The sequence below is a fragment of the Xyrauchen texanus genome, chromosome 28 (genome assembly GCF_025860055.1).
Source record: "Xyrauchen texanus isolate HMW12.3.18 chromosome 28, RBS_HiC_50CHRs, whole genome shotgun sequence".
NCBI classification, from domain to species: Eukaryota; Metazoa; Chordata; class Actinopteri; order Cypriniformes; family Catostomidae; genus Xyrauchen; species Xyrauchen texanus.
Window position 1 is genome coordinate 26865 of NC_068303.1, and position 24518 is coordinate 51382.

General features: G+C 39.0%; 2 protein-coding genes across 3 annotated transcripts in view; both read left to right on the top strand.

Moving 5' to 3' along the window:
- Positions 1 to 1876: 1876 nt before the first annotated feature.
- LOC127622410 (1-phosphatidylinositol 4,5-bisphosphate phosphodiesterase beta-1-like) lies at positions 1877 to 17722 on the top strand. The gene is made up of 3 exons (XM_052096515.1): positions 1877 to 1942; positions 2649 to 2792; positions 17472 to 17722. Exons 1-3 carry the CDS (start codon positions 1877 to 1879, stop codon positions 17700 to 17702), a joined length of 441 nt encoding a protein of 146 aa, XP_051952475.1. The 3' UTR covers positions 17703 to 17722.
- A 5836-nt stretch (positions 17723 to 23558) lies between these two features.
- The window catches only part of LOC127621860 (1-phosphatidylinositol 4,5-bisphosphate phosphodiesterase beta-4-like), a 109670-nt gene continuing 108710 nt past the window's right edge, over positions 23559 to 24518 (top strand). Inside the window, exon 1 of one of the 2 annotated variants that reach the window (XM_052095636.1) lies at positions 23559 to 23680. The gene's annotated coding sequence lies outside the window, so the exon portion shown is untranslated. Of the gene's footprint in view, positions 23681 to 23720; positions 24026 to 24518 lie in introns of those variants that run through there. The other variant, XM_052095637.1, reaches the window with a different exon arrangement.

Genomic DNA, 24518 nt, shown 5'->3' on the forward strand with positions numbered 1-24518 from the left:
TGTGTGTGTGTGTGAGTGTGTGTGAGCGTGTATTTATCACTTTGTGGGGACCAAATGTCCCCATAAGGATAGTAAAACCCGAAATTTTTGACCTTGTGGGGACATTTTGTCGGTCCCCATGAGGAAAACAGCTTATAAATCATACTAAATTATGTTTTTTGAAAATGTAAAAATGCAGAAAGTTTTCTGTGAGGGTTAGGTTTAGGGTAGGGTTAGGTTTAGGGGATAGAATATAAAGTTTGTACAGTATAAAAGTCATTATGTCTATGGAAAGTCCTCATAATGATAGGTAGACCAACATGTGTGTTTGTGTGTGTCAGTGAGTGAGTGAGTGAGTGAGTGAGTGAGTGTGTGTGTCTGTGTGTGTGTGAGTGAGTGTGTGTGTCTGTGTGTGTGTGAGATAGAGAGAGCGAGAGAGAGAGTGTGATTGAGTGTGAGTGAGTGAGTGAGTGAGGGTTTGGAGATTGGAGAGAGATATTAGTGGGGGTTAAATGTTCATTCGATGTGTATGTGTTGTGTTTTTTTCTGTTTATTTTTGAATCAATAAAAAATGTTAATTGGAAAGGATGTTTATATTGACTGAGAAACTAGATACAAATACTGATGAAGAAAAACTTTTGTGAATAGTGAATACAGCGACCTCATTCACAGCTGGATTTCTGTTAGTTTACATTTAGTTTCATGAAAACTCTTTGGCAGAGACTTCAGAGTGAAATAAACTAAACCAGGTCAGACTGATAGTGAGTTTTATTTGTGTTTGGATGCACATCAGCGATGGCTTTGGCAGAAATCAGGATGAGGTGAATCAACCAGGGTAAAGCTGATATTCTGACCTGAGAAACGAAAGAACATGAGATGAGAGTTCTGACCCATTTTTACGTCTGGAGCAGCTCGTACTGGAAAGATATAAACGTGTTCTTCAGAGACCTCTCGAATGCTCGCTCAGCTAATGAAAGTGTTGAGAGAGTGAGAGAGAAAGAGAGAGGGAGAGAGAGAGATTGGATGTTATTGCTGGATCATATTGGATTATATTTTCATTGATTTGCATCAGTATCATTTGGATTTAATTGCTTTTAAACTAATTTGGAATTTTGGAACAAACAAATCTTACAGCATTTTAAGGACTCCACAGACCACACCAGAAACATTTACATTTATGCATTTGGCAGATGCTTTTATCCAAAGTGACTTACAGTGCACTTATTACAGGGACAAACCCCCCAGAGCAACCTGGAGTTAAGTGTCTTACTCAAGGACACAATGGTGGTGACTGTGGGGATCAAACCAGCAACCTTCTGAGTACCAATGTATTATACAGAGCACTTATTACAGGGACAATCCCCCCGGAGCAACCTGGAGTTAAGTGTCTTACTCAAGCACACAATGGTGGTGACTGTGGGGATCAAACCAGCAACCTTCTGAGTACCAATGTATTATACAGAGCACTTATTACAGGGACAATCCCCCCGGAGCAACCTGGAGTTAAGTGTCTTACTCAAGCACACAATGGTGGTGACTGTGGGGATCAAACTAGTGACCTTCTGATTAACAGTTTTGTGCTTTAGCCCACTACGCCACCACCACTCCAGAAGCAAAGCATCAGCTAACAGAAACTATATGGAGATTAATGCATACAATTAACCCAAACAAAGTGGGAGTTAACCAAGGTCTGACTGCCTACCTGCTCAACAACAACCCAAGACATTTTCTGGAGGTGCAAAGTGGAAGGTTTGAAAGCGTCTAAGCCAAAAAAAAGGGCTGAACGGCACACTGAAAGGCCAATAGTCTGAGAACGGCTAATTCAATCACAAATTCTGACGTCTGGATAGCCTCACACCTATCTAAAATTCAAAGGCCTAAAACAATCAAGGTGACAATGGATAGATGTGCCTCATCAGAGGAGTGGGACCTCAACACTCTGGCCATCACATATCCTGACAATGTAACAAGTGAGACTGCAAGAAAGAAATTTGAAACTAAATTAATCAGAGAATTCCCAGAAACTCTCAGAGCAGATTTCATGGAAGTAAATGACAGAAGAGTAAAAACAGACCTGCTCTTTTATACAGAGTACCCAAATGCCTGACACAATTTTAAAGACCTAAAAATGGGTGGAATCAGAGCCATGAGACAACTGTATCTGGACATTATGCCAAAGTTCAACATCAACCTATATCACAATGGCACTGTAATGGTCCAGGGCTCAGAGGACAGACTTGAGCAATTTGAGAGACACTTTGCTGAACTAAAAGTCCTAGCTGAGAAGGAAAAGTCTTCTCTCCCCCCAACAACAGCAGCAGAGGACGTCACAGCTTCACCATCACGCACACAAACTGCCCCTCTCTACCCACACACCCCCAGATCAACAGTCTCTATTCAGTGCATTCAGGAGTGCCTTTCCCAACTGGAAATGGAACTCACCGAATTCAAGGAAAGCAAACTCCAAGAGTTAAAGGCTTTTAAACAAGAATACAGCATTGCAATGGGACTGCTGGAGATTAAAATAAAAACAATAATTTAAATGAAAACGTTTCTGAACTGAGAAAAGACCTGATGGAAAAAAGACACTCTTATTCATAGCATTAAAGAAAAACTGGAAAACGGAAGCTGAACCAACGATAAAGTGCATTTCAGTTGCTCATCCACAGACTCAGACAGACAATGAGCAGCCAGCTACAGAGAACAGTCAGGAGACCAGTGACAGTACTGTCAGTCCTCCTCAAACCCCTCACCACACCCCAAAGCACCCTCAGAAACCTCAAGCCCTGAAACTGCAACCACCAAAAACAAAGGTAAGTTCTTGCACCACTGAAAGTTCTTTAATATTCAAGGCCTCTACTCCACAATCTTAGGGGCCAAGTCTTTAAAATCAGAGTTTCTGAAAAACATTTATAACCAGGACATCATTATTCTGCAAGAAACATGGTGCAGGTCAGACGTGGACAGTCACTGCCCTTTAGGATACAGGGAAATATTATTGCCATCACTTAAAAACTGTAACATGAAACCCGGAAGAGACTCTGTTGGGGTCATTATTTGGTACAAAGAGACTTTAAAAAACAGCCTATCAATCATGAAAAAAGACTCATCACATGTTTGGCTTAAACTTAAAAAAGGCATCATAGACTGTGATGAGGACCTTTACATCTGTGCAGCCTACATACCTCCACCAGAGTCTCCGTACTACAAGGACAATCATTTTGATCATCTTCAGACGGAAACCAGCCAATTCTAGACTCAGGGGAATGTGATGTTATGTGGGGATCTAAATGCAAGGACAGGTGCAGAACCGGACACTATAGATACCCACGGGAATAACCACATACTGAAAGCCAACACACATCTAACCCCCACCACTACAACACAGAACAATCCGGACAGTACAGAAGAAAAAAAAAGGTAAAGAGTTATTGTGTCTCTGTCGAGGCCTGGGTCTGTATATGCTTAATGGTAGGATCCGAGGGGACTCTTTAGGCTGATTCACATACTGCTCAGCTCTTGGGGCTAGTGTAGTCGACTATGCCATTACAGACATGGACCCCTCCTACATACGTGCATTCGCTGTCAGACCCTGAGGAAAGTAAAACCTGAGGAAAGTAAAACATTGCTTGCTGTGGGCATGTAAATACTGCTCAATGGAGTGAGTAAGTAAGTCATGTGTGATGCTCTCTATGCAGCCGAGTGGGGCTGAGAGCCTTATTTGTTTCTTTTTATGCTGTTCCGCCTAGCGGCTGGAGTTTGTTTTATAGATTATTTTCTGTTGTGTAATTCTGTCTCACAAAATTTGTATAGAAGCACAGAACATGTTGTCATGGAGGCTCTCGTAGGTGTACATGGACTGTTTGAGTTTAGAGGGATGGATGCCGGTTGGCACTGTCGTGCGTGGGTTAATGTGCACGTTTTTCTTTTTTCTGTGTTTTTTTCGGGGTTTGATTGTTGCACTAATGTTGGAATGTGGTCTTTATAATTGTATTTTTTATACACAATATATTTTTTCTAATATGTCAAAATGTCAAATGTTAATATGAGTCTCTCTCTCCACATGGAGTGTGAATGGGTTGGGCACCCCATAAATGAAGGAAGGATATTTCTCTTCTTAAACTGAAGAAATATGATATAGTGTTTCTTCAAGAAATGCATCTTTCCCCGCAGGAAGCTGATAAATTTGGGCAGATTTGGGGTGGACATGTGTTCTTTAGTGCTGGCTCGAGTAATAGCAGGGGAGTCATTACACTGATTAATAAACATCTACAATTCAAATGTCTCAAACATATTAATGATAAATTACAGTAATTATTGTTTTAGCTGAAATTCAGGGGCAAAGGTTGATTTTGGCTAATATATACACACCTAACGCTGAAGATCAGGGCTTTTTTATAGATCTTGAAGAGATGTTGCAAGCCGCTGAAACCCCTCATGATATAATATTGGGAGGAGACTTTAATCGATTGATGGATTCAGTTCTTGATCATAGTGAAGCAAAAGTGTGTAAACCCTCTAGAGCAACATCAACGCTTCACAGGATGTGTAAAAATCTTGGTCTTACGGATATTTGGAGACATTTGAACCCATCTTGTTGGGACTATACATTTTCTTTTATCAGCCCATAAGATTCATTCTAGAATATATATATATATATATATATCTAAATCCCTCATTTCATCTGTTGTTGATTGCGCAATTGGCAACATCTCAGTCTCAGATCACACCATGATTAGTTTAGAGGTGTTGCCACATACAGAGAAAAATAAATCATATAGTTGGTGCTTTAATGTTTCCCTTTTGCAAAATCCTGATTTCCAACAAATGTTAAAGGCTGAAAGCAATGTCTATATGGATACCAACTGGTCCTCTGTATCCTCTGTGGGCGTGGCTTGGGAGGCACTTAAGGTGGTTTTTAGGGGTCGGATCAAACAGGATGCCTCATTCACCAAAACATCCAAAGCATGATCATGCATCAGTTGCAGCTAAATTCAGAAACCAATCACAGCCTTAATGTACTTCAGTCACAGTACTTTTATTTTCTTATGTCCATAATGTCCTGTTAAATGTTATATTGTATATATTGTTATTATAGTTTTTATTTTATATTGCATAGTGTATATTATTATTATAGAGTTTATTAATTACCTGGCACCTTATTTGAATTCTATTTTTATTGTTATTTGTTACTATTTTATTATTATTATTTGTCTTGTCATTATCTGTTTTTTTTAATAATGCTTTGGCGATATTTTATGTAAATACAATCATGCCAATAAAGTACTTTACATTGAAATTGAGAGAGAGAGAGAGAGAGAGAGAGAGAGAGAGATTTAGGATGACAGTTTATAGCTAGTTTTGCTTCCCTGATGGAGGAAAAAAAAACAAAAAACAGCCTAAGGTGCTTAACTGAACTCAATGCCTGGTCATGCTGGTTATTCTGGTCTTTTTTTTTAATGGTTAGTGTTTTTCGATACTTGTCAGCTGTCCAAGTTGAGAGTTGAGCAAAACCAGCTAAACCAGCAGATCATCTAGTTTCTGATGTTTGAGGTTTGAATCGTCCGCTGTTATCTCAAGAATATTGTTGAAGGTGATGAACGCAGTCGATTGTTTTCACACCTCAGTGTGTGTGTACTCCTAATGTTTCAATTAAAACACTGTGCAGGATTCTCACGCGTGCAGTGCACCGGTTATCTAATGAACACTGACATATTCAGTTTGGAAGATGAAAAAGTTTTAAATGAACTTTTTTCAGTTTGTGATACAGATACAGTGGAGATAAAGGGGAGAGTGGGATAAACCAGTGTTTCCCAACCACTGTACAAAAATAGTCAGATTCCACAAAATAAAAGCATGAAAAAAAAAGAAATTCAGAAATCTAAACTCTTCACCTTTTGGAGAAAACTATTATCACTTTTGTGATTGTGAAGAGCAATGATTAATGTGCAAAAGTAAGTGATATTTATACGAGTAAAGGGTCATCACATGACTCGTGTCAGCGCTGCAGAATACATTGAAGTCTATGAAGCGAGTGATATTTATACGAGTAAAGGGTCATCACATGACTCGTGTCAGTGCTGCAGAACACATTGAAGTCTATGAAGCGAGTGATATTTATACATGGAAAGGGTCATCACATGACTCGTGTCAGCAGTGCAGAACACATTGAAGTCTATGAAGCGAGTGATATTTATACGTGGAAAGGGTCATCACATGACTCGTGTCAGCAGTGCAGAACACATTGAAGTCTATGAAGCGAGTGATATTTATACGTGTAAAGGGTCATCACATGACTCGTGTCAGCGCTGCAGAACACATTGAAGTCTATGAAGCGAGTGATATTTATACGAGTAAAGGGTCATCACATGACTCGTGTCAGCGCTGCAGAACACATTGAAGTCTATGAAGCGAGTGATATTTATACGAGTAAAGGGTCATCACATGACTCGCGTCAGCGCTGCAGAACACATTGAAGTCTATGAAGCGAGTGATATTTATACGTGTAAAGGGTCATCACATGACTCGTGTCAGCGCTGCAGAACACATTGAAGTCTATGAAGCGAGTGATATTTATACGAGTAAAGGGTCATCACATGACTCGTGTCAGCCTGCAGAACACATTGAAGTCTATGAAGCGAGTGATATTTATACGTGTAAAGGGTCATCACATGACTCGTGTCAGCGCTGCAGAACACATTGAAGTCTATGAAGCGAGTGATATTTATACGTGTAAAGGGTCATCACATGACTCGTGTCAGCCTGCAGAACACATTGAAGTCTATGAAGCGAGTGATATTTATACGTGTAAAGGGTCATCACATGACTCGTGTCAGCGCTGCAGAACACATTGAAGTCTATGAAGCGAGTGATATTTATACGAGTAAAGGGTCATCACATGACTCGTATCAGCGCTGCAGAACACATTGAAGTCTATGAAGCGAGTGATATTTATACGAGTAAAGGGTCATCACATGACTTGTGTCAGTGCTGCAGAACACATTGAAGTCTATGAAGCGAGTGATATTTATACGAGTAAAGGGTCATCACATGACTCGCGTCAGTGCTGCAGAACACATTGAAGTCTATGAAGCGAGTGATATTTATACGTGTAAAGGGTCATCACATGACTCGTGTCAGCGCTGCAGAACACATTGAAGTCTATGAAGCGAGTGATATTTATACGAGTAAAGGGTCATCACATGACTCGTGTCAGCGCTGCAGAACACATTGAAGTCTATGAAGCGAGTGATATTTATACGTGTAAAGGGTCATCACATGACTCGTGTCAGCGCTGCAGAATACATTGAAGTCTATGAAGCGAGTGATATTTATACGAGTAAAGGGTCATCACATGACTCGTGTCAGCTTGCAGAACACATTGAAGTCTATGAAGCGAGTGATATTTATACGTGTAAAGGGTCATCACATGACTCGTGTCAGCGCTGCAGAACACATTGAAGTCTATGAAGCGAGTGATATTTATACGAGTAAAGGGTCATCACATGACTCGTGTCAGCGCTGCAGAACACATTGAAGTCTATGAAGCGAGTGATATTTATACGTGTAAAGGGTCATCACATGACTCGTGTCAGTGCTGCAGAATACATTGAAGTCTATGAAGCGAGTGATATTTATACGTGTAAAGGGTCATCACATGACTCGTGTCAGCGCTGCAGAACACATTGAAGTCTATGAAGTGAGTGATATTTATACGTGTAAAGGGTCATCACATGACTCGTGTCAGCGCTGCAGAATACATTGAAGTCTATGAAGTGTGATATTTATACGAGTAAAGGGTCATCACATGACTCGCGTCAGCGCTGCAGAATACATTGAAGTCTATGAAGCGAGTGATATTTATACGAGTAAAGGGTCATCACATGACTCGCGTCAGCGCTGCAGAACACATTGAAGTCTATGAAGCGAGTGATATTTATACGTGTAAAGGGTCATCACATGACTCGTGTCAGCGCTGCAGAATACATTGAAGTCTATGAAGTGTGATATTTATACGAGTAAAGGGTCATCACATGACTCGTGTCAGCGCTGCAGAATACATTGAAGTCTATGAAGCGAGTGATATTTATACGTGTAAAGGGTCATCACATGACTCGTGTCAGCATTGCAGAATACACTGAAGTCTATGAAGCGAGTGATATTTATACGGGTAAAGGGTCATCACATGACTCGTGTCAGCGCTGCAGAACACATTGAAGTCTATGAAGCGAGTGATATTTATACGAGTAAAGGGTCATCACATGACTCGTGTCAGCGCTGCAGAATACATTGAAGTCTATGAAGTGAGTGATATTTATACGTGTAAAGGGTCATCACATGACTCGTGTCAGCGCTGCAGAACACATTGAAGTCTATGAAGCGAGTGATATTTATACGTGTAAAGGGTCATCACATGACTCGTGTCAGCGCTGCAGAACACATTGAAGTCTATGAAGCGAGTGATATTTATACGGGTAAAGGGTCATCACATGACTCGTGTCAGCGCTGCAGAACACATTGAAGTCTATGAAGCGAGTGATATTTATACGGGTAAAGGGTCATCACATGACTCGCGTCAGCGCTGCAGAATACATTGAAGTCTATGAAGCGAGTGATATTTATACGAGTAAAGGGTCATCACATGACTCGTGTCAGCGCTGCAGAACACATTGAAGTCTATGAAGTGAGTGATATTTACACGTGTAAAGGGTCATCACATGACTCGTGTCAGCATTGCAGAATACACTGAAGTCTATGAAGTGAGTGATAGGTCTTATCTTCCTGATATTGTAGAGTGTAAATCTACATGATCTTGCAGTCTTTGAGCTGTGGCCTGTGAAATTTAGTTTGTTATCGATGGATATCCCTAGATTTCTGACCGTTTTGGAAGGTGTTACTGTTGTTGAGCCCAGCTGCATGGTGATGTTGTGTTCAACAGCAGGGTTGGCTGGAAAGAGGAGGAGGTCGGTATTGGCTGGGTTGAGTTGCAGGTGGTGTTCCTTCATCCAGGTCGAGATGTCTGCCAAACAGGCAGTGATTTGAACAGTCACCGTGGTGTCGTTGCGCTTGAAGACAAAGTAGAGTTGCGTGTCATCAGTGTAGCAGTGGTGAGAGAAATTTGTAATATAAAATTTTTTTTGGTGTGCAAATTTATGTAGATAATGAATGAAATTATCACATTTATTTAACATTTACATTTATGCATTTGGCAGACCCTTTTATCCAAAGTGACTTACAGAGCACTTATTACAGGGACAATCCCCCCGGAGCAACCTGGAGTTAAGTGCCTTACTCAAGGACACAATGGTGGTGACTGTGGGGATTGAACCAGCAACCTTCTGAGTACCAATGTATTATACAGTGCACTTATTACAGGGACAATCCCCCCGGAGCAACCTGGAGTTAAGTGTCTTACTCAAGGACACAATGGTGGTGACTGTGGGGATCGAACCAGCAACCTTCTGAGTACCAGTTATGTGATTTAGCCCACTACGCCACCACCACTCCGTATTTTGAGAAAAAATTTAACATTTTGTTCAGTCATTAAATAAATTGTATTTAATAACAGTCCAATAAGTGAAAGGAGTGCATTTTGGGTAAATCCCGTTAAACACATTAAGGTTGATTCACTAAGAATGAATTGTGCCCACTTTTATACAGTTAACTTAGTCAAGTCTTTAGCCAATTAGCTTCTGATAGGAGGTGTGCTGAATTGTAGGGTTAGGGTTAGGTGTACCTGTGGATGTATTTTATGGCCTCTTTGATTGACATCATGGGAAAATCAAAAGAAATCAGGGTTAGGCCTAATCAGACCTCAGAAAACTATTGTGGACCTCCACAATTGAAGAATTGTGAATTGTATATGAGTTTAAATGTCTATAGCTAAGGCGTATGTAAACTTCTGACTTCAACTGTATATCTATAAAAAATAGATGTATAAAATGCCCAGATGGTGTCAAATTAAAAAATATTTTCAAGACAATTAAAAACAATACAAATATATATTAGATGTTGTTTCTTTGTTACATACAGACACACACACACATTCACACATACACACACATACAGACACACACACATTCACACACTGTGACGAGTCTGAGTCTTGAGAGAGTGGCTTAAGAGAGTTTGAAGATGGCAGGTTCAGGAATAAACCTTGTGCAGTGGAAAGAGTTAAACTCTGCATATTTCCAAAAAAAAATAAACTGAGGTAGAATGTAAAGTTTATTGATTGTCTTGGGATTTATGGACCTTTTTGGAAGTTTGCTGGATGTACACAGAGAAAGCTACTGATGGTCCAAACAACAATGGAGAGCAGATCATCAGGACCAAACAAGTATTGTTTTTTATTCTTTATTCTTCTGATGTTTGCCAGTTGAGTGTCCATGAGTCTGTGTAAATGTTGTTTGAACTCCTGAACTGGTTTACTTCATGCTGGTTTGAATGGACTTGCGTGAATATGGACTCTGAAGAACTGTTAATGTGAACTGCATGTCCAATTCATTCTGAAACTGGTGGTTTGTACCCCAAACTGAATTTGAATAAATTGAATCTAAGTTTTGAATTTGGGGATATTTTTCTTATTTGTAGTTTTCTCATTTTTCGTTTGTGTGTTGAGCTGTGCATATGTGATATTTTGCTCAAAAATGAATACGTTTCTGTGAATTGAGCCTTGCTGTTGGTGTGTTAATACTTCATCCACATATTAAGGGTTACTAATTCTTTAAATGTGTGAATCCTTTGTATGGTTGACTGATTCAAAGATTGAAAACATTTAGTAGGTTTAATCACCTGCTTGGCACCCCAATTGATTGGGTCAATCCGTTACAACACAGACACACACTCACATATACACACACATTCGTAGGCACACACTCACATATACACACACATTCGTAGGCACACACTCACATATACACACACATTCGTGGGCACACACTCACATATACACACACATTCGTGGGCACACACTCACATATACACACACATTCGTAGGCACACACTCACATATACACACACATTTGTAGGCACACACTCACATATACACACATTCGTAGGCACACACTCACATATACACACACATTCGTAGGCACACACTCACATATACATACACACTCACTCTCACATACACGTACATACGCACAGTCATGCAGCAGATTGTGGCTCCATAAGAACTGGCGTGTTGGTTCTGTTCCAGTGACACCATATATATATATATAATTACACACACACACGTATATATACACACAGACACACGCTGGCACTCACGTGAACATTTCCAGAGTGGAGAACCACCCTTTTGGTCTCGTGTCTTTTCCTCTGTTTGAAGTCAGCGACTCGTCATTAATAATTTACACGACTCTTGTGATTCTCACCGGGGAAGTTTTTGTTACTCAATAAAACCAGAAGAGTCCAAATAAATCCTGTAGTTTACCAGCAGCGCTGCGACTACAAACAAATCAACAGAATATTAAATGATATCAAAATATCCTAAAAACAAGATATGAAGATAAGCCTTTTTTTTAAATATAGTTTAATATAATAAATGATTGCATATAATAAACTGTAGTGCTCACAAGGGAATGTATCTTGTTTTAAGGATGTTTAGATATTTAATTGATATTTTTAGATACAAATCAATCATTTATGTGGTGTTTCTTCAACTTCAGGCACTTTTAACACTGTGGATTTCTAGAAATAATTGTTCACACTTTCACAACTTTATTAACTTGGTCTACTAACAATGTCCAACAGCGTGTGTACATGAATCACCGGAGATCATCATGAGTGTCGTTTCCAGAACATTCCCAATTCTGTGAAACCCTTCCCGAGAGTTCCTCCATCTGAATTAAACATTCACAGAGATAACTAAATAAATATTGTTATGTTTTCACTCTTTATTGAGATGATCACAGTTTTAATAATTAGTATTTATACAACGTATTGCCATAGTTTAATATTGAAAGTCTGTGTTTAAAACTTAAAGTCAAATCTAGACAAAGACATTTCAAAAGTACCAAAAATAATGATGTCGGCCTGGTAAAACATTTCCAAGTCCGAATTAATGAGACCTTCATATAACAACAATAAAAATGGTAATATCTGTTTATTTGAATAAAAATCAAGCCCTCGGGACATGAAAGTGGCCAAAGTTTAAGAAACATTGTAATCGTGATGCTGCACACACGTTTATTCACTTATATGCATTTGTTAGATCAGACTCCGGCTGTTCATTGTTACATGTTTTGCCTATGAGCTGCAGGAATCAGGAATTGTGTGGATCCGCATCGAATCTTACATCACTCTTTATCCTTCAGTTCAACTGCATCTGATGATGATTGCATGATTCATGTGATCATGTATCGTTCACAGCGTTATGTGAGACAGGAACATTTCATGTCATGACTTCACCGGCTGCTGCATGTGAGTTTATAAGCAGAATGAGGTCAGATGTTGAAGGTCACTCTCGTCTCTCAGTATTTTAAGAGCGCTGTAGAGTTGGACGTGAGTGTGGTCTGCTGACAGATGACGAGTCTTTTGAGGAAAGACAGATTTAACGAGTGTCTCGCTCGGGACGGGCAGAACTAGAATGGGTCGTGCTTTCATGTCTCGGAGTCTCTGTAGGTGAGTTAATTCTGTGTGTCGCCAAGGGCTGTCTCATGAATAAACCACTCCAGATTCTTGTGCTTAAAGACATGTTTGATATGTCTTAGTGAATATAGACCATTTCAAAGACCGTTTGTTGGTGACATCAAGTGACGTCATTGTTCCATGAATATTTCCTGCTTGTCAAAACAGAGACTATTTAGCAGAGATGAACAACTTCTATTAATGGTCATTCTGCCTTACAGGTAAAAGAGCCAATCACCTTTTAGATACAGAAATCACCTGTCAATCAACTCTAGAATACGCATGTGCATTAGCAATACAAGATGGTATAATTGCATTTATAACGTAATCTGAGGTAAAAAAAATATAATTTATTATACCAGTTGTGACAGAACGACACGGCCTTCCCGTGGATCATTGTGTCCTCGTGTGATGGGACTCGCGTGATCCCAATGAAGCGCCTCGTCACCGCTGCCTTTAAACACAGAGCGTGCCACGATTCCCTCAAGTGCCGAGGTCCAAGGAAGCCGTACCGTTGAGTGAAGTGTTCTCAGATTTTACTGCTTATCTGTTCTTTTATCGTAATCTTGACCAAACAGTTTGGAGATTTCAAAATATAGAAAAATAGATGCCCAAACTGCCCAAGAACGTTCCACCGTACGGCCGCCGAGAGGTCTGACTTACATTGAAAAAGAGACTTGGTTGATCCAGAAATACATCTGGACCGGTCTAACTCCTTTTCCATTCTTGAAATGGTCTTTACTGCAGTCCTGATACCCAAGATGGAAGTTCAAGCGAGACCTATCACGGGCCAATCGCCTTTCATTACATCACATGTTCTCATTCTGGAAAACATATTACTGGACAAACCTTTGCACACCGCAGACAACATGAAGACATTACATTTTAAAACATGCGCTAAAAGTGTATTTTGTAATATTTTAAGAGCTGTTAAGAATTAAGAGCATATACACGTTAATCTAAAAACCAACCTACAAAACTACAAATTTGAGACTTTGCACCAAAACAAAGGGAGATAAACTAAATCTAAAACTCGAGATGTGTTGATCGCGTGTGGTTGAGGAGAAATACTGACGTTTAATGCGTTTGTCCGAACTGAAATCAGACCTTTGTACAGTTTAAGTGCTGTGAGACGCCGTTTGTCTATATTTGAGTCACTAAAAGGATAATAAATATTACCACATGTTTGTATCACATACAGTAAACGGTGTTGGATAGATTACTTCTGAAGTGTAATCTGATTACTTTTTGATTACTGTTTTGTCAAAAAAATTATTTTAAGTGTCTTAAGTAGCAAGTCTTTCACATTAGTAAATATGATGCTGTTACAGAGGTGTAAAATGACCTGATATATTATCATGTAAGATTCTTGTGTGTCAATCACAGCTGGTGACTTTAATTACCTTCAGCTACACACGGCGTGCAGGTGATAAAGACACGACACACACACACACTTCTGACATGAGTCGCAGCGCAGCATTAAACACAGTCGGTCAGTTTGGCGAACAGTCACCGCGGGTCGAGATGCCGTTTTAATTCAAGCTCTTTGTTTCATGTCCAGCAGGGGTTGAGCAGCAGATGTCCTTCCCTAAGTAGGGCACGCTTTGTACTGCACATTCACTTGCTCGCCGCCTGTAACCATCTGCTCATGTCATGTGAATATAGAAGAGACTGAAGCAAACGCTCAAGGAATCGCTCTTCAAGATGGCTTTCAAATACACTGTGTGGCCTAAAGTATGTGAACACAGCCGTCTAATGAACAAGTTTGACCCCTTAATTGCTGTGAAGATGAAACTTAATGATACAGAAATGACAGTGAGATCCTAAAAGAACGATTTACTGACTCTGATGTGGAAGAACTTGACCTGAACAACGTCCAGAACTGAGACTAATCAGATTCATCACCCAAAATAAGAGTCTAATCTCACTGATGAGAGCAAATCACCATCCGACATCTCGAGGAAACATCGACCGCAAGAGTGAAAGCTGTCACAGCTGCACACTTTTATAGCACATGACTCATTTTAACGTTTGCATTACATAATCAACTACATTTACAAGCTTGTTTGAGTGTGATCAAATTGAGCTCGACTGATGGAGCGTTGCACTTGTGATGTAAAGGAGCGTGATACGAGTCTTGAAGAACATGCCAGTCCATCACGTGAACACAAAGTGTCATAGAAGCAGCACAAAATGACATGGTTGTGTTTTTCATCTCGCATTTGCTTTTCCTGACACGATCAGCAGGGTTTAGGATTGAGTGTAGGGCGGTCCATTTTGTTGATTTAAACCTCAATAAAACATTAAGTTTAAGAGCCTGATCTGTTTGGGAGAATATTTAACTCTCTTTTAATACCACTCAGTTGAGATTGCCACGATAGTGAAGCACTATTCACACACAAGTTTCCCTTTTACCTGTTTGTCTTGACATCAGACCAGTATATGACCATATCAAAACTGTACTGGGCCGTTAATCAATGCTAGTAAAGATCAGAGAGTTTGTCAGATCAAGTACGAGTGCGTCACAATTAATCTCTGGTGCTTTCTTTAATTACACATGTCCCTGGAGAGCGAGCGGGGTAGTTAAACAGTCAAATAAGCAGTACAGCAATTATTGGGTCATGATGAATACAATTCCCACATCTTTAATCATGAGAGGAGTCTTTGCCTGAGAGAAAAAACACAATATTCATCGGTCTTATCACTGAGTGAGACTAAAGAGACGATGTTTGAGCGGTTTATAACACTGTATCAGCAGCAGACGCATCACAACTACAGCACTGCTATTATATATGGGGCGGCTGTGGCTCAGGTGGTAGAGCATACCGGACGTAGAAAGTACGGGACAGTACAATAAACGACTAAAGGGACAGGACAATAGACACAGTGAGAGACAGTGCAGCGCCGACCAGTTATTGAGGTAGCAGACAGTTATAAAGTGACAGTAATTAAAGTGCAACTCAGGACACGTGTGTGTCAGACCAGTCTCTGAGTATTGAGAAGTCTGATGGCTTGGGGGAAGAAGCTGTTACACAGTCTGGCCGTGACGGCCCAAATGCTTTGGTACCTCTTGACAGCAGGAGGGTAAAGAGTGTGTGTGAGGGGTGTGTGGGGTCGTCAACAATGCTGGTGGCTTTGCAGATACAGTGTTTTTTGTAAATGTCTTTGATGGAGGGAAGAAAGACCCCGAAGATCTTCTCAGCTGTCCTCACTCTTCTCTCTAAAACCCCTTCCAATTTTCATTCAAAGTGTACAAAGTATTTTAAATATACAATACTTTTACATAACATTTCAGAGAGATTAAATGGCTGATCCTCATGACCCAAGGAATCAAAAGACACCAAACTCAGATAGTCCTATATCGAACGATCTGGTCAATGCTGGTGAAGGTCATTGCTGACTTGGAGGATGTTGCTGTAATATGTCGATCGATCACTGCCATGGAGACTAAATTCACTGAGATGGTTACAAGAGTGAGGGATGTCGAGAAACCGATCGTTTATCTGGAATCATCAGAGAGGGAATTATTTGCTAATCCGCTAGCGACCAAGGTGGATTCGGAGCGCGTCTGGGAGAAGTTGGAGGACTTGGAGAACCGTAGCCGGTGGAATAACGTCTGTATCGTTGGAATTCCTGAGGCCGAAGAGGGGCAGGTTATGGTAAAATTCCTGGACAGGCTCTTTCTGAATCTGCTTGATATAACCGGCCATAAGCTGGAAATAGAGCGAGCTCACAGGGTGAACATATACTTGATGAGGAAGCTGAGCGCCTTTTTTGTTTTGTGAAGTAACTCTCCTTCGGGACAGTTGAGTGGATGAATCGGCACGTTCTTTGTTCTTATGCTCCTATTGGTTGGAGTTTGTGGAATATTTCTTACAAGTCATTGGAGTGATTGGGTCACTCATGTAGCAGCCGAGTGGGCCGCTCACTGAACATTTGACTGTTCGAGTCTGGGGGGGCAGAGCTTTAACTTCTCTCAAATGATTATGGGAGAAACATTTAAACTTGGTATTGGAGGAGGTGGTGTGGGATCGGATTCTAGAAGTGTACATCTAGAGATGCAAGGGTGCGACTTATGCAATTAAAGATTATACATCGATTCTATTGGACCCCTCTAGATTATATAGACTTGGTCTTAAAGACACGCCCACCTGCTGGCGTTGCCAATCAGAAGATGGGGGCACAACCCATGTCTTTTGGGGGTGTGTTAAGATCCAGGAGTTTTGGTTGGGGGTTCAGAGTTTTGTGTGTGACGTATTAGGCACTCGGGTTTCATTTTGCCCCAGACTCTGTATTAGGTCATTAATTTAGAGGATAATGGGGGGGGGGTGTTAAGTGTTGATTCTGTGTATATTTGTTTTGATTTTCGTTGTTATCTATGTGAATCAATGTTTTCAAAAAAAATGTAATCAGAAAAATAGGAGAAAGCAAGTCCCATGTGTTTTGTTGTTAATGTCAAAGGTCATGCGTCCAATCAAACTCATACAGTATTTCGGCACAATTTCATCTGTCATTTAGTAGAAGCTCATCGAATTAGAGCAATGATCAACATGTGGTGTAACAAAACCCATCAATAAAACCACACGAGGTCAAAGACATTAAATACAGATTCACTGGCAATGTGGAGAAACATGGTTTGAGTCGAGCACGCTGTTTTTGTGAGGTGAAATTATGGACTGTCATCGTGAAATTGCTTTGAAATGATCGATTTAGTGAAAATAAAAATGACTTGACTGACAAAATCTACATTTTTTAAATCTGAGTCCTGAAGTAAAACCAGAGGAGAAGCGCTGATCTGTGCGTGAGTTTTATTGGTTTTGTAATATTTCCTCCAAAGTGACATTGATTGCTTGTTTTTGCAGCTTCAGAACGATTTGAAACGGGAATATCAGGACAAGTTCCGGAGGCTTCCACTGGAAATCCAAGAAGTCCTTCAGGATTCTGCGGCTTGTCAACAGAAGTTCAGTAATGACGGTCACTGGAACGATCTTCCCAATCCCACAATGACGGAAGAACTCAACCACACGGCCGCATCGCCAGATGTCAACATACATGAGCGGTCTTCTGAGAAAGGGTTTGACACATCACTCTGAGATTGTCTGGTTCTCCTGTCGTCTGATCGATGTCTGCAAATGATTTTAACATGCACCCTTTCGTACGATGACTGTAGGTAACGTTAACAACGTTTTTTGGTGACTTCTTTGAACAATATTAATAGAAGTTTTCTGAAGTAACATTCTCTTTTTATTCATACTTTTAAACTGTATTGGGGGCGTTCACACTGGACACATTTCTGCGTTCTGTCCGCAATATTCTTTATTCATGATGGAAGCTGTTTTTCAGTGTCTCACACCATTAAGTCTCTTTTTATTCAAAGTTTGTAGTAGTTCAGCTTTGAAAAACATGTTTGAAGACGCATGCATTCTCTTCATTCCATTACGCCTCATCGAACTATTTTTCAATGCCTGGACATGCTCTTCAGTTTTTACTAAAACTTTGTGCTTTTATTGAAATATACAGATATGTTTAGATTATAGAGACTGTCCATTTCATTAGTGCATGATTTTATACAGCTCTTGAAATGTAGGTTACATAAACAGATGTAAAACTCACTCTATAATCATGTTGGCACAGTTGAGACTTTAATGCCTGTTAGATCTGTATGAATTATAAATAACACAATTAATGGATATTAAAACATAATGCCATTTATTGCAAGAGGAATAAAGTAATATATTTGCATCTTTTGTTAATAATTTACCTGCATTACGTGGCCAATGAGCTGCATACATCTGTTTTACTTTGCCGTGTGTGTGTGTGTGTGTGTGTGTGTGTGTGTGTGTGTGTGTGTGTGTGTGTGTGTCGCAAACGACTCAGCTATGATGCTGGTCATTTCTGGAGCTCTTTGATCAATGTTTATAAGCATCTCAGATCTGAAATCTCTCTCAAAACAAACATTATTCAACAAGTAACTGTCCTGCACTTGTGGAACTCCTGGTACCTCAAATCAAGACACATATGGTGGATGTACATTAATAGCATCAGATTGGAGATATTTGGGAGTCTGTTGGGCTGATGTAAACGTGCTATGCCTTTAACGTGTTTCATGATGAATGTGACAAATGCATCACTTGTACAATCACCACTGTAATATAAATGAGATGTTGTCATGTCTGGTGAACTTTTTAACTGCGTAAGGTCCGTGACTCGCAATATTTCAGAGAAACGTTTCATTACACACTTACATTCACTTCTCAAGTCTTGATAATATTACGTTAACTTTAATGTACTGTATGAATATGAACGTTCTTTATAACATAACAAATGACATTTGAAAGACAGAAAAATGTGTTAGAATACAAAAGTCTTTGGATGTAATAAACATTCCTTACATTTACATTTATTCATTTGGCAGACGCTTTTATCCGAAGCGACTCACAAAAGAGGAACACATAAGCGGATCATCTGAAGGAGACAGCGGTATGAAAATTGCTGCATTACAAAGTTTCACCAGCATCAGAATAGAAAAGATTTATTTTCATCAGAGCATGTAAAAAACAGGATCATAACCTTTTAAGCATCATCAAGTCCCTCTTAATTCTCATCCAGCAGTCATAAAGACACTTTCAACATTCAATTCCAGACAGATAAAATCAAGGTCTGTCCTTTATTCTCATTGAATATCCAGTTTCACATTGCGGAAGTAAAATGGGTTGTGAATGCGGTTTCATGTTGACTTTAATATTCAGTATTTGATTATCCAAGACCCTTGACACTTTTTGACTCATTTCATGATTTCTTAAGTATTTTGTTATTACTGGATTTTTTAAATCATTTTGATTCAATGTTTCTATAATGAATCATTTAGAGAAGTCATTGAAAAACATTCGCTCAAAATATGATTCATCCACAGATCAAACATGCTGTAGATATTTATTATAGAAATTGTCATGACGATGAAAGATATTTTAATTTTCATGATTTGTCCAGGCTCAGACGCACAATTGTAAAATTTGCTGTGAACATTAAAACATTTAGTCTGTTCTGAATAATGTGATGTGTGAATCCTGTTCGTCGTCTCGTGAGTGAAAACTTCCTGTGTTGAAATATGAAAGTGTTGATATGAATATTTCTCATTATTAGCAATAAATAATAGAGCTGTATTACACATTACAGTGATGAAACTAAGTGTTTAAGTATTTTACGAGTAGCACCTTGTTTCTCTGGATTTAAACACAGATTGTTTCTTGAGATGGTGTTTATGTACACAGGACACGTTGTACATGTTGTTGGAAATTTCTCAGAGTAAAATACAACCAGACTATTTGTTTTACTTAGACAAACATATAGCAAGTATCAGCTAAATATATGTCTGAAAAAAAAGATGTATAGATCATTAGATAATCCACATGAAGCACAATGTTACATATGACCACCAGGAGATGGCGCCAAATACACGACACAGACTCAATGATGACTCAAATGACACAGAATGAAACTCATTCTGTGAAATCTCATGACTAAAATCATGTGTGCATGCTATGCAAACCTTTAGTCATTGTTGTGTTTGCATGTGTAATTAGTTCTTATGTACAATTATTATCTTTTATTTGTTTGGAGATGTTTTTGGACACTATGATCAATTATATTTGTAATGTTGGAACTTTTGATTGATTTGTCGTATCAACACTAAATGTTCTCAGATACAGTCGACATGATTGAGAACAAAACAAAAGCTGATTTTCAGAGCCGCCTTATTTACACTCAGAGATATTTAATGTCAAATCAGAAAAATAAGGAAAAAAAATGATTGCTCAATTTTTCAGCAGTTTCTTAGGCTGAGAGTCAAAGAATGTATCAATCTATATAATTAAAAAAAATGTGAAAAGTTTTCTTTAAAATGAACACTTGACCCTCCTTGTTTTGCGTTTTGTTGTAAGCTTTTAATTTTGTATGCCACTGAAACACCTTCAGAGCGTAAAGGGTTAACAAATTAATTATTAAAAGTGCATATAAACGGTTGTTTGTGTAGCCTCTTAATCATTATGATCTCATAAAAGCTGCAATGTGTCAATGTCAAGTATTCAAATACCAAATTATCCTGCAACTTATCTGGTCAAGCAAGTCGGCCACTTTCGAAACACAAGACTTGTTCTTAAAATCAGTATATTTTCCCTGTGACCCCCTCAAGACGATCTCTTCTGAAGTTTATCAATTAAAATCACAAAATATACATCACAACAGTTTTATCAGCAACAGAACTGAAAGAGACTGATGTCCGTCCACTTGTGTCTATCCGCTGCAGTCGCATGTTCACGTCCACTGTGGGGAATTTCTCTGGCCTATTTCTCATCGTCTCCATGGCAACAGCTGCCCCAACAGGTTTTCATGTAAAGACCAGTCCTGTTAACACGTTTAACACATGCTAGTCTCAAAGTGGAGATTCTGTCGAAAATATTTTATTTATTTATTATTAACAGTCATTTGAAATAGTTGAAATAGTGTTGAGATGTAAACAAACACATTTAGTGATCCCAGAGATATATTTGAATAGCTCTTAAAGATGCAGTGTGTCCCTCATTTGGATGTTCAAATACTGTCAGTTTAATGTGGAGAGTCACTATCTGTCATTTATTGGTAGAAGACTGTAAACACATTCATCTGTTTTATTGAGCAACTCACATGTCAACTTCTGACTGAATCAATGATGTGACATGAGCAGGGGCTGTTTGTTGACCAATGGAAGACGGAGGTCAAATTAGGAAATGATTGAAAGGTTTTTGCAGTTTCGTGTAGGATTACACACTTCAGCTCTAATGGAGTTCTTAGATCGTAAATGATCAACTTTATCTGATATTTTCTTAATTGCTCAGGAGTAATAAACACATGAGTCAACTGTTGAAGTATAGAGTTAAAAAATGGGTGGATCATTTGATGAGAACTGCTTGAATTCATATTGAGATCTTTGACGTTTGATCTCTGAGCACAGACTGAGACACGGTTGAGATCTTGTGAAAGTCGAGACACGTGTGAGAAACAGAAGTCCACTGATGAAACTCAGATCTGTTCCTGTCACAGAGTGCAGGAAAAACCACACTGAAGGCAATTAAAGGGACGGTTCACCTAAAAATTACAATTCTCATCATCACCCTCATGTCATCACAGATGTGTTTGACTTTCTTCTGCAGAACACATTTAAAGACAAATAAAATAAAATCTCTTCTCAGTAGGTCCTTATAATGGATGTGGATTGTAACATGACGATTATCATTAATGTCATCCATACGACTCCAGTGATTAAATGAATGTCTTAAAAGTGATACGATCTCACACACACACACACACACACACACACAGACAGATAGATAGATAGATAGATAGATAGATAGATTATAGACAGACAGACAGATAGATAGATTATAGACAGACAGACAGATAGATAGATAGATTATAGACAGACAGACAGCTAGATAGATAGATAGATAGATAGATAGATAGATAGATAGATAGATAGATAGATAGATAGATAGATAGATTATAGACAGACAGATAGATAGACAGATAGATAGACATATAGATAGATAGATTATAGACAGACAGACAGATAGCTAGCTAGCTAGATAGATAGATAGATAGATAGATAGATAGATAGATAGATAGATAGATAGATAGATAGATAGATAGATAGATTATAGACAGACAGACAGATAGATAGATTATAGACAGACAGACAGATAGATAGATAGATAGATAGATTGATAGACAGATTATAGACAGACAGATAGATAGATAGATAGATAGATTATAGACAGACAGACAGATAGATAGACAGATAGATAGATAGATTATAGACAGACAGACAGATAGATAGATAGATAGATAGATAGATAGATAGATAGATAGATAGATAGATTATAGACAGACAGACAGATAGATAGATAGATTATAGACAGACAGACAGACAGATAGATAGATAGATTATAGACAGACAGATAGATAGACAGATAGATAGATTATAGACAGACAGACAGATAGATAGATAGATTATAGACAGACAGATAGATAGATAGATTATAGACAGACAGATAGATAGATAGATAGATAGATAGATTATAGACAGACAGACAGATAGATATATTATAGACAGACAGATAGATAGATTATAGACAGACAGACAGACAGATACATAGATAGATAGATTATAGACAGACAGACAGAGAGATTATAGACAGACAGACAGACAGACAGATAGATAGATTATAGACAGACAGACAGATAGATAGATTATAGACAGACAGACAGACAGACAGATACATAGATACATAGATTATAGACAGACAGATAGATAGATAGACAGACAGAGAGACAGATAGATAGACAGATAGATAGATGATAGATAGATAAATTATAGACAGACAGACAGATGGATAGGTTATAGACAGACAGACAGATAGATTATAGACAGACAGACAGATAGATGGAGAGACAGAGACAGATAGATAGACAGATAAATAGATGATAGATAGATAGATTATAGACAGACAGACAGATGGATAGATTATAGACAGACAGACAGATAGATTATAGACAGACAGACAGACAGATAGATAGACAGACAGAGAGACAGATAGATAGATGATAGATAGATAGATTATAGACAGACAGACAGATGGATAGATTATAGACAGACAGACAGATAGATTATAGACAGACAGACAGATAGACAGACAGAGAGACAGATAGATAGACAGATAGATAGATGATAGATAGATAGATTATAGACAGACAGACAGACGGATAGATTATAGACAGACAGACAGATAGATAAATAGACAGACAGACAAATAGATAGACAGACAGATAGATAGATAGACAGATAGATAGATAGCACACACACACACACCGCTGGAGGGCGAGTGAAACACACTGGGAGGATAAAGACAGAAAGAGACAGACTGAATCTGGACTCAGAAGGGGGTGAGACAGCAGCAGCAGCAGCAGCATCATCATCATCTTCATCAGCGCGTGAGGACACTTTAATTTCCGGCTGGAGCTCCAGCATCACCCGCCTGTAAGCGCCTGTTTTCATCATTCCGGGGAATTCTGTAGCTTTTCCTAGGAATATTGTGTGTTGATGGAATACACGAGCACGAGACGAGCTGAACGTGTCGCGCGCCGCACAGTGTGTTATTGGACAGATTTGAGGGCAGATGTGTGTTTGTCGCTTTAATGGGGGTAAATGAAAGTGTGGTTCTGCTCCTTTAGCTTCTGAGGCTAACTGGCTAACATCGCTACCCCATCCATCCATAGAGCAAAAGAGAGAGAGAGAATCCATGCAACAAACATGTCGATGTGTTCAAACTGCTGTAAATATTCACGGGTTTCTAGCGATGAGCACTTTCCCTGCTTGTAAGCGGTAAGGATGCGTTTAAAGACATGTGAAGAATGCGGGTTAAAACAAAGTTGCATGCTTTAATGGAACAGTTTATGGTCATCCTTTGGTCGCGCGCGTGTGTGTGTGTGTGTGTGTGTGTTAGATGGCTTCGTGTTTTTCGCAGAATAAAACTGCATGTTGTGTATTACGTAATGCTGATTGCAATAAATGTATGAGATATGTAGAGATTGACGAACTCTGAAGATGTTTGTGATTTCTGATGTTTGTATTAGAAGAGCAAGTCAATGCAGATCTTAAATGTGATGCTGTTGGTAAATGTATTTATTATGCATGTTGTATATAGAGCACTGCAATATACAACCTACATATGATCTCATACATGTAATTCAGCGTGTACTGTACATGCACATGTGTTCAACATGTCTTATCTGTCCATTGCGTTGTTTTTAATTACTCAATGTATTTCTTTAACCAAACGATAAGACTCAAAGATAGTGAACATGATATTGAATTA

Excerpts from the sequence above, each read along its gene's own strand:
- LOC127622410 (XM_052096515.1), top strand. The coding sequence starts at position 1,877 with ATGGATAGATGTGCCTCATCAGAGGAGTGGGACCTCAACACTCTGGCC. Across the intron at positions 1,943-2,648 it reads CCATCACATATCCTGACAAT|ACTCAGACAGACAATGAGCA; the intron begins GTAACAAGTGAG and ends GCTCATCCACAG. Across the intron at positions 2,793-17,471 it reads TGCAACCACCAAAAACAAAG|CTTCAGAACGATTTGAAACG; the intron begins GTAAGTTCTTGC and ends TTGTTTTTGCAG.